The sequence below is a fragment of the Microchirus variegatus genome, assembly GCF_963457635.1.
Source record: "Microchirus variegatus genome assembly, chromosome: 2".
NCBI classification, from domain to species: Eukaryota; Metazoa; Chordata; class Actinopteri; order Pleuronectiformes; family Soleidae; genus Microchirus; species Microchirus variegatus.
The window spans coordinates 5,152,439-5,163,578 of record NC_139803.1 but is presented as its reverse complement, the minus strand read 5'-3'; the positions used below and the strand labels follow the sequence as shown (position 1 = coordinate 5,163,578).

Sequence of the window (11,140 nt, the reverse complement as noted above, 5' to 3'; positions counted from 1 at the left end):
CATTTTACCAAACGATTCATTGATAATTGACAGATGGATTATGCAGCTCTGGTGCAGACACTGTGATGAATTCTGACTGTGGATAAAAACATGAGTTGCTGTGTCTTTTAAAGGGAGGCAGAGGAGGATCTGAGCAGAGCATAAGATCGGGGCTGCGTTCACAGTGGTCAGGTCATCAGTCGCTCAGAGGGTGGAGACGTTTGAGTCCACATATAAATACAGTATCTGCTCGTTCTCACACAGACGGTGAACACGCTGCCCTGGTTATTCATTATTACTCAGGTAATTGGTTATTGATTGGTGCCAGTGTGTTTGTGTGTGTGTGACGGGACAGGACGTGAAACAACATCACTCACTTCAATAACTCTTCATCTCTCTTTTCTCACACAGCTCCTTTCTTTCTTTCTTTCTTTCATGGAGGATTTAAAAGAAGAGTCTAAAGCTCCTGCCGAACACGGAGACGTTGACTCGTGTTGCAGATTCAGATTCTGCCTGAAAAGCATCACACGCTGGATCCCAGTGGACTACAAGAATGAAAGTGTTCACTTTGTCAAACTGGCAGCACCCTTGGTAAGAGACTGCACAATAGTTATCATTATAATGTTATAAATGCCTCCAAGGCGCCACCTAAAATACTGAGTGATATGAAGACATTATTATAAATCAGCTGTTGTCTCTAGTATCTGTCATTTGTGTGTGAGTGACTTTAAGACACTTCTCACTCGTGGACTTTAACTTTTCTTCTGTGGAAACTTTTTTTTTTGTCATAAATCAACAACCAGTCGTTGTTACTGGAGTTTAGTTTATACAGTACTGTGCAAGAGTTTCAGGCACCAGCAGCTCTGTTGTTTTTTCTGTGAATGGTGAATGAAGTGATGCGACTTAAAGCTGCTCTTATACTCTATATTAGCGAGCTGTCAGTCAGTTTATCTCATCTCATGCTACATGTGTAGGTTAATGCTCAAGCATGTCTTGAATAAACCTGGAGTAACAGAGGTTTTTTTACAGCAGATATTTCTTTAAATGAAACAGTCGGACAAACACAGGATTGAGCAGTAACATGAATGAAGGTTCCACTCCAGGATTAACAGAGCTGTGTTAGGGGAAGATCACGCTAAATACTTCACACCTGTAGACCATGTTTTTTTATTTATTTAAAAAAGAAAAGAAAGAAAAAAAAGTAGTACCGTATTTTCCGCACTATAAGGCGCACTTAAAAGCCTTTAATTTTCTCAAAAAACGACAGTGCGCCTTATAATCCGGAGCACCTTATATATGGATCAATTGGTAAAGTTTGACTTTATCTGTTTTGTTGACATTCCCGTTAGCACAGCTCTATCTAGTGGATGCATAACACAACCCCAGGAAAACGTTTGACTGCAATATCTTCTATTCTATGCGCCTTATAATCCGGTGCGCCCTATATATGAAAACAGTTCTAAAATAGGAAAATACGGTAGTTCCAGTAAAGTGAAATACAAATAATGATCGTCTATTGTCGTTATAGCAGCAGCTAAAACAACAAATCCAATGGTGGCCAAAGACCTCATAACCAAACATATGAAGACATAAATGTGTATATTATAGAAGAGAATGAAGTTTCATTAATGAATGAGCGTCTCTTCTTCTTTTTAAAGATTATCTCCCAGTTGATGAGCTTCCTGATCGGCTTCGTCAGCATGGTGTTCTGTGGTCACCTGGGGAAAACTGAGCTGGCCGGCGTGGCTTTAGCCATCGCGGTGAGTCTTCAGGATCACTCTCTGACTCTCTGACGCTTGTTTTACTTAGACATATATTTTCTTTCTTTCTCATCTTTCTGGCTGATGTTTAACTCGTGCACAGGTGATTAACGTCACAGGCATTTCCATCGGCAGCGGCTTGGCGTCGGCGTGCGACACGCTCATATCTCAGGTACTTGACTTGGCAGCTGCTGCTTCACATCTGTACTTTAATTGATCACTGACCCCGCCTCCTGTGCTCCCTGACCCCGCCTCTGTTCTCCCTGACCCCGCCTCCTGTGCTCCCTGACCCCGCCTCTGTGTCCGGCAGACGTACGGCAGCGGTAACGTGAAGCGCGTGGGGGTGATCGTGCAGCGCGGCGTCCTGATCCTGCTGCTGTCCTGTTTCCCGTGCTGGGCCGTCCTCATTAACACTCAGCCCATTCTGCTCGCCGTGAGACAGAGCGCAGACGTCGCCAGGTGATCCACAACAAACACACACACACACACACGCCGACGAGCATCACGTCGACGCCGCGTTACTGATCGTTTCCTGTTTGTGTTGTCGTTCAGAATCTCACAGCTGTACGTGAAGATCTTTATGCCGGCTCTGCCTGTGAGTTCAGCTTCCTGAATGGCTGTTGTGTTCTATCGTTATTGATCTCATTAAGCACACATTCACTGCCTTGTGTCGGTGTCTGCAGGCGGCCTTCATGTACCAGCTGCAGGGAAGGTATCTTCAGAATCAGGTGCTCTTAATGCCTCTGTACCATCATCTGTGTGTGTGTGTGTGTGTGAGAGTGTAACTGTGTACTGTGAGACAGGAACAAACAGCAGGTGTGCACTGTTTCTGCTCTGGATTACAGGGCATCATGTGGCCGCAGGTGATAACCGGAGCCATGGGGAATGTTTTAAATGCAATAATAAACTACGTCTTCCTCAGTCTCCTCGACATGGGGGTCGTGTGAGTATGGGCGCAGAAGTGGAAGTAATCAGTGTCAAACAGAGCAAAGGTGTAATATGCGACACTCACAATACCTCACAACAGATCAGGATTATTATCTAATACTGAGCACTGAGCATCATTTGATGAAGACCTGAAAACCAGAGCTCAGGAAGTTGTTTACTGACTAAAACTCTCTCTCTCTGGGCTCTGAATGTGCTTCAAAGCCCTCATTTACTTCCAAAACAAAGAGGCATGGTGAAAAGGATTGCATATTGTGCCTTTAAAGCTGCTGCCGATGATAAAGTTGTGGATTTATCTTGAGTATCTTGAGTATGAGTGATTAACCTCCATCTTCTCCTTGTGTTTCAGAGGATCAGCAGCAGCTAACGCCATCTCACAGTATTCTTTGGCCGTGTTCTTGTTTGTGTATATCTGCGCCAGAGGCCTGCACAAGACCACATGGGACGGTAACATTTCACACCATTGGATTTCTGTTCTCATAGCTTTGTTTTTTTAATGATTTCTCAAGAGATTTGTGGGAAAAACCATTTTAAGTTTTGCTTCTTCTCACAATAAAAGTGAATCTTCAGTGTTTGAGAGCGGTGTTGATTCAGAGTAAGATGTTAACTGTGTATTTTATGTCTAATAACTTAAATCTTCATTTACCTTTTCTGAATCTGAGTGATCCTCCTGCTCATGTGTAGATAGAGAAATAATTATTATCTCTTTATTATCTAAGTTTTAGCCGTTGATTTTTCTCATGGTTTAACTGATATAAATGTGATTGTGTAGGTTGGTCCAGAGAGTGTCTGCAGGAGTGGGGATCCTTCCTGCAGCTGGCCATCCCCAGCATGTTGATGTTCTGTCTGGAGTGGTGGTTGTACGAGATCGCAGCTTTCCTGGCCGGCATCATCAGCGAGGACGAGCTTGGAGCTCAGTCTGTGGTTTATCAGCTGGCTGCTGTGGTTTACATGGTGACTCTCTCTCTCACACACACAATGGCCCTGAAGAGTCTGTGGTGATGGGTGATGTGAAGTCTTTGTGTTTTTGTGTTTGTTCTCACAGCTTCCCATGGGTTTCTCTGTGGCCGCCAGCGTCCGCGTGGGAAACGCTCTCGGTGCTGGGAACACAGAGCGAGCCAAGCTGGCCAGCAAGGTGTCCGTCGTCGTTGCATGTATGAACCTCTGAAAACCTCTGTGTTTCTCACTGTGTCTCACTTTCACTGTGTCACCAAATCATTCATATTTGTCATTTCCGATGCTCAGGCGTGGTCTCGTGTGTCATCGGCACGTGTCTCGGCGTGTCCAAGGATGTCATCGCTTATATTTTCACCACAGAGAAGTGAGACTTTTATTTGTGTTGTTGTTTATTAATATTATTATTATTATTATTTATTATGAACCAGGAGAATTTGTGCGTCAGATTCTCAGGTGGTTTATTTCTTTCACCTGCAGAGTCATCATTCAGAGAGTGGCCGACGTCATGAAGATTTACGGCGTCATCCACGTGGCTGAGGCCGTGGCGGTGAGTGTTTTTGAGTGTATGACCTGTTTATTTGTGTTGTTTTTATATTTTCTACAGTATTTTATTGTTTTATTGTTTGTTCTTAGGTCTTTTAGAGCACACGTTTGTATGTTTTCAGGACAATAAGACATTAAAGAGTAAAGCCAAAGAGTAAAAATGGGTTTAAAGATGCGTTTTATTTGTTTATCTCTCATGTACAGCACTTTATTTCAGCTGTTGTGCTTTATGAATAAAGTTTTATTGGACTGGAATCCTGACGTGAGGTTTGTGTGCAGGCCGTGATGGGAGGAATCGTCAGAGGAGCAGGGAAACAAACAGTGGGCGCTGTGTGTAATCTGCTGTGTTTCTACGTGCTGGGGTTCCCCGTCGGTGTGTCGCTGATGTTCCCGCTCAACATGGGGGTCGTAGGTCAGGTCATATTAAAAAGAACAATGAAAAAAATCACATCTTCTGTAACTTTCACCCGTGACCTGACTCAGTCTGACTGTATTTTTGTGTCGTTCAGCTGAAGATACAGTGTGTGTTCTTACGTCTGTGTGTTGCAGGACTGTGGTTAGGCTTTTTAATCAGTGTTTCCATACAGTCTGTCTTCTTTTTGGTCTTTCTGTGCAAACTCAACTGGAAGAAAGCCACCGAGGAGGTGAGGAGAGGAGGGGCTTTTATTTTACAACCAACACCTGCCGTATTTCTGTTTTATTCTTGTTTCATTTTGAAAATGACAGAAAAATCAGCGAGTGTTTTGTTTGTGAGCAGGCTCTGGTGAGAGCAGGCGTTCACCTGAGAGAGCAGAAGATCTTTGCCATAGAAAACACAGGTAAACACAAGATACTTACACAAGTATTGATTTATTGATTGATTGATTGATTGTGCATCTTTCTGCAAACCAAACTTAACCATGAGGGGTGTGCCATGGATCACGATTCTCATTCAGAATCGATACAAAATGTCCCAGAATCAATGTTTTTATTTTATTAGAGGGGTTCTCAAAGTTTAGATACCTGAGGCCAATTTAGGAACCCAACATTGGACCGAGTGCCGCCAAAGAAAAAAAAACAGAAAGAAATCCCATTTGTAATAATTTTAATGACCAAATTGCAGTTCTACAGTTTAGCGTTAAGTAATATAAGCGTTAATATAATGTAATTTAAGCATTAATGTAATTTAAGCATTGATATAATAACGCTTTATAATTTACTGGGTATTTACCCAGTATTTTGGCCATTGTTCTTACCTTCTAATTACAGGTTAATACCAAGTAACACATTTCTGTTACCATATCTATATTACCACAGCTAGTAATTGGAGGCTGTAGCTACCTGCTTATTACCAGCTTATAACCCAATAATACACTAAAATTGACCATATAGAAACCAGATAAATAACCATTATTTTTGTTTACACTTATTGGTCTGTATCCAGTAATGTCCAATAAAAATTTAACAAGCTTAGTCGCTCCTGGATTAAAACTATCAACTGTAATTCATTGCGGGGCCGCCAGAAATGTTTCTGCGGGCCGCCATTGGCCCCCGGGCCGCACTTTGAGAACCAATGCTTTAATGTCTCATAATTTGTCATTCTAGATCATCCTTTGCATACCTATAGATTGAAGCAGAAATCTGAATCGAATTGAATGGTGAGATATTAAAAGATTCCCACCTATATTAACCATACTGTCTATATCCCCTCTGTGTGTCAGTGTTGGACTGTGATGAAGAACCAACTGGATCGTCTTCAGTGGATCAGGAGGTCACTGCCGCTGCTGTCGACCGCGCGCTCTCCTCGAGGCAGCTGCTGCTGCGACGAGGCCTCGCCGCGCTCCTCATGACGGTCGTCCTCGCCGCCGGAGTCTTCATCAGTGAGCTGCTCATCACACTCCTCCATTCAGACTGACCGTTTGAATACGACGACGACGACGACAACGACTCACAAACATTCACAGTTACCGCGTCAGGGTTTAATCTGCAGCTCTGGTGTCAGACAGACGTGCATGTTCCCGCGCTGTAGTGAACACAATCAGAATTAGAGCTGCCGTGATTGGACGCTGCATTTAGGCTGCAGCACAGCTGTGGGTGTGCGCTTTCATCATCACACGCACAAAAATATGTTCTCTCTCTTTCTTTTCTCTTATTTTTTCTGCCCCTGTTTCTGTTTATTTTTCGCTTTGATCTGCGTCGCCAAATTTGATTATAACGGTGCAAATCAACCACCTGTTCACTGAGAATCAGCAGCAGCAGCTTCGATCGATCACATTCTCACACAACGTTCCTAGATTTAGGCCACAGGCAGGATTTATATGAATCAAACCTTGTTATTCAACATGTAAATCAGGTTTTCTTTATTTAAATGGCGTTGGAACGGTTGTGCTCGCTCATCAGCAGAGACACAGGCTCCTCACAGAGTGCGTAATCTGGGCCTCTCACCTCCACAGACTGCAATCAGTAACACGCTGTGACATCATTAAGGACACTTCCTGTCACTGTGATTCAGGACTTGTGATACAGTAGCTCGAGGTATTCTCACATTAACTTCTCACAGCCACACAGTTTTCATCAATCATTAGGGTCTCACGTTCAATAATGTGTTCACGCCGCAGGTTTTTCATCTTCTGTGGGAAATGTTTATTGATATTTTTTGGTCCCTGACCATCACTGACCATCCCACCTTTTTAAAATCAAAATTAGTCCATGAAAAATAATCCCTGTGTCCAGAAGGCGTCACAGTGAAGAGAGAATGCAGTAAAATAAAGTATTTACATGATCAGATACTGACAATCAACATGAAAACACAGACAGAACGATTTAAGCAACAAAAACGTGTAAATCAACACAATCAAAGAATCTGTAGAAATCTGTGTGATCTTTGTAACAAAGCCTGTGGTCATCACTGCCACCTCACAAAGGCTTTTCTCCGCTGGAATAAACAGTTTGAGATGAAGACTGCGTTCAGATGTTGATGTTTTAACGGTCAGAGGTCAGAGGCCAGGGCTCAGATAAGCTGCCAGAGTCGGGCTGGAGACGTTTTCCCAGATCAGGGTGACGTTAGCTCTGCTGTGAGCAGATGGCTCTGGTGCAGGGAAAGCCACGTGGAGCGCCACACCGACCAGCAAAATGAGAATTAAAACCAGGAGAGTGATTCCTCGACGCAGGATCAGCTGAGTGACTGACAGAAGCTCCTCAGAACTTTTCTTCTGGATCTCTTCAGGATCCTCCTTGGTGCTTGGTGCAGCGGTGTCGTTGCCCTCGGCGACGTGGCCTGCTTTCAGCGCCTGATCCTGGCTGTTGACGGCACAGTAACCGTCAGCCTGAGGAACCGCGTCACCGTCCTGCTGTGGCTTTAACAGAGGTGGACACGACTGAGTGAGTGAGTGAGTAAGTGATAATAAAGCTAACAAAGACAGTGAGTCACATGATTCACTCACTGTGGACATGCTGTCATCAGGCACCATGGCTTCAATCAGCGACACACGCTTTAACATCACTGCCACAGTTCTGCCTGCTCGCCTCTGAGCCTGGAACACATGACAACAACAATCACTCATTCACATTCACTCATTCATCACAGAAACACCTGCAGCTCCCTGTGACGTCACATGCATCACTCGTGTGCATGTTTGGACCTAAACATGAAGGAATGTACGTGCACATGCTTCAGCTCAGTGCTGCAGTGATGAGAGGATTCAGCTGAGGACACTGCCACCTGCTGGCCACAGGCAACAACTACTCATCCACTCATTCCACTCCTGAAAATCCAGAATCCCGTGTGGAGGAGGACCCTTACCTTGGCTGTGATTTTTCTCCAGTTGAGTTTGAACATGATGAGGAGGTAGACACCCGTCTGAAGGAAAACGCTGATGAGGATGCCGAGCCACAAACCTGACACAGGAACACACACAGACATCATTCATTCATCATTCATTCATCATTCACCAGCTGAGAGAGCACTAAGATCCTCATTTAGTTTAACACATGCTTTTTAGTCACTCACTCACTCAGTCATTCTTGCCTCACAAGGTCAGAGCTTTGATGAGCAATGATGAGCTGAATTTGTGAGCGAGTGAAACATTGATCAGTTGATCAATACATGAACACATGGAGTGGACAGTAAAGATCAGAGCTCTGGTGGTGGGGGGTAAATCAGAGAGACTGATGCAGCAGGACACACTTCACTGATGAACCACTATTTCAAATAATATTTGTGTTATCTAGCTATCCGACTATCTGTCTGTCTGTCTGTCTATCTATCTATCTATCTATCTATCTATCTATCTATCTATCTATCTATCTATCTATCTATCTATCTATCTATCTATCTATCTATCTATCTATCTATCTATCTATCTATCTGTCTATATCTATCTGACTATCTATCTGTCTATATCTGTCTATATCTATCTATCTATCTGTCTATATCTATCTATCTATCTATCTATCTATCTATCTATCTATCTATCTATCTATCTGTCTATATCTATCTGACTATCTATCTGTCTATATCTGTCTATATCTATCTATCTATCTGTCTATATCTATCTATCTATCTATCTATCTATCTATCTATCTGTCTATCTGTCTATATCTATCTGTCTATATCTGTCTATCTCTATCTATCTGTCTATATCTATCTGTCTGTCTATATCTATCTATCTGTCTATATCTAAAGATCTGTCTATCTGTCTATATCTAACTATGTATCTGTCTATCTATCTGTCTGTCTGTCTGTCTATATATATCTGACTATCTGTCTATATCTAACTATCTATCTATCTATCTATCTGTCTATATCTAACTATCTGTCTATATCTATCTGTCTATATCTAACTATCTGTCTATATCTATCTGTCTGTATCTAACTATCTGTCTATATCTATCTGTTTGTCTATATCTGTCTATCTATCTGTCTATATCTGTCTATCTCTATCTATCTGTCTATCTATCTATCTGTCTGTCTATATCTATCTATCTGTCTATATCTAAAGATCCGTCTATATCTAACTATCTGTCTATATCTAACTATGTATCTGTCTATCTATCTATCTATCTATCTATCTATCTATCTATCTATCTATCTATCTATCTATCTATCTATCTATCTATCTATCTATCTATCTATCTATCTGTCTGTCTGTCTGTCTGTCTGTCTATATCTATCTGACTATCTATCTATCTGTCTATATCTATCTATCTGTCCATATCTATCTATCTTTCTGTCTGTCTATGTCTATCTATCTGTCTATATCTAAAGATCTGTCTATATCTAACTATGTGTCTATCTATCTATCTGTCTGTCTGGCTGTCTGTCTATCTATCTGTCTGTCTGTCTATATCTATCTGACTATCTATCTGTCTATATCTAACTATCTGTCTGTCTGTCTGTCTGTCTGTCTATCTGTCTATCTATCTCTCTATATCTATTTGTCTATCTATCTATCTATCTATCTATCTATCTATCTATCTATCTATTTATCTATCTATCTATCTATCTATCTATCTATCTATCTATCTATCTATCTATCTATCTATCTATCTATCTATCTATCTATCTATCTTTCTGTCTATATCTAACTATCTATCTCTCTTAATCTAACTATCTGTCTATATCTATCTATCTGTCTATATCTATCTATCTGTCTATATCTAACTATCTATCTGTCTATATCTATCTATCTATCTATCTATCTATCTATCTATCTATCTATCTATCTATCTATCTATCTATCTATCTATCTATCTATCTATCTATCTATATCTATCTGTCTATCTATCTATCTGTCTATCTATAACGGTCTCCTCTTCACATCTCTGTGTCTCTGTTTCTTTAGAACCTTTGGAACACTGATGTGGACGTCGTACCTAATATTCTGAGGTCAGCAGCAAACATCAGAGCGATTCCCACAGGCAGAGCGATGAAATAATAAGACACCAGGTTTGACACAGCAGCGATTTTCTGCATCCCAGATCCGATGAGAATCCCTGTGAAGACGCACTGAAAACACACACACACGTGTTCATTTAAGGAAAACACACCTCAGACCATATTAATATCTGATAATATTCATCACTAACCACTAGGCCGTCAAAGAACTGAATAATCATGTTGATTGTGATGGTGCTCGAGACCAGCTCCACGATGTCTCTAACAAACAGAAGAAGAACAAACACGTTTAATCTCCAGCATCAGTGAACACGCATGACGTGAGCCAACCACGTCAAACTCACTCGTCAGACGTGAAGATGCGTCCGAGGACGGACCTAGAGCCGGCGAGGACGAAGCCCTCGAGCAGAGCAACGGACGCTGCAGCAAAGACCAGACGTTTAACAGCAGTTTTACACAGAGAAACAGACAGAGACGCCTGCTGTGTGCACGTGTGTTATCATACCTGTGAGGACCAGAGTCACTTTACAAGTCATTAAGGCTCTGCTGGTGTCTCCAGCTCCCAGAGCGTTACCAACACGCACACATGCGGCTGCGTTGATGCCGAGAGGGATCTGCACAGACAGGGAAGCTGACGTCTGAGAACCTCAGAAACAAACCTCCAACACGTTGTAACTCAGGGCGCTTTCACACCAACAGCAGTTGGTGCGCATCAATCGGGCCAATTTTGGTTCGTTTGCTGGTGTCAAAGCGGACTACACTGGAGTCATATGTTACATAATAACAATTGTATTGCCTGGTCATTTGGTGTGCACCAAACACGTTTGCTGCTTTATCCGCCCCCCTACTTTGGTACGGTTCCTCTGGTCTGAAAGCAACCAAACCAAATGGGACAAAGCGGTCTAATTTAATGCATTATGGGCATCAGCTCCGGTGTTCCGCGGCGCTGACGCACCTGGTGGAAATCCGGAGTTTGTCCGGTTCCGGTGACCGGTCTATTTTGGTTGGTTTCGAACTCTGCATATGTGAAAGCAGACCAAAGCAATCGAACTATACAGGGTATCCGCGGGGTCTTAAAAAG

General features: G+C 42.4%; 2 protein-coding genes across 2 annotated transcripts in view; one reads left to right on the top strand and one right to left on the bottom strand.

Annotated features, from left to right (window-relative positions):
* Positions 1 to 1,652: 1,652 nt before the first annotated feature.
* On the top strand, positions 1,653 to 6,078 carry slc47a2.1 (solute carrier family 47 member 2, tandem duplicate 1; the record flags this gene model as incomplete). The annotated part of the gene is made up of 15 exons (XM_083910445.1): positions 1,653 to 1,739; positions 1,843 to 1,911; positions 2,050 to 2,198; positions 2,292 to 2,334; positions 2,423 to 2,467; positions 2,585 to 2,682; positions 3,034 to 3,131; positions 3,457 to 3,638; positions 3,730 to 3,838; positions 3,930 to 4,005; positions 4,119 to 4,188; positions 4,464 to 4,596; positions 4,734 to 4,828; positions 4,942 to 5,002; positions 5,885 to 6,078. The coding sequence occupies 15 exons, from the start codon at positions 1,653 to 1,655 to the stop codon at positions 6,076 to 6,078; spliced, it is 1,509 nt and encodes a 502-aa protein (XP_083766571.1).
* A 1,081-nt stretch (positions 6,079 to 7,159) lies between these two features.
* Positions 7,160 to 11,140, bottom strand: part of slc47a1 (solute carrier family 47 member 1) — a gene marked incomplete at both ends in the record, with an annotated part of 9,184 nt that continues 5,203 nt past the window's right edge. Inside the window, 7 exons of the mRNA XM_083910443.1 lie at positions 7,160 to 7,519; positions 7,607 to 7,696; positions 7,966 to 8,060; positions 10,038 to 10,170; positions 10,251 to 10,320; positions 10,404 to 10,479; positions 10,565 to 10,673. Coding sequence (XP_083766569.1) covers positions 7,160 to 7,519; positions 7,607 to 7,696; positions 7,966 to 8,060; positions 10,038 to 10,170; positions 10,251 to 10,320; positions 10,404 to 10,479; positions 10,565 to 10,673 — 933 coding nt within the window. The remainder of the gene's footprint in view (positions 7,520 to 7,606; positions 7,697 to 7,965; positions 8,061 to 10,037; positions 10,171 to 10,250; positions 10,321 to 10,403; positions 10,480 to 10,564; positions 10,674 to 11,140) is intronic.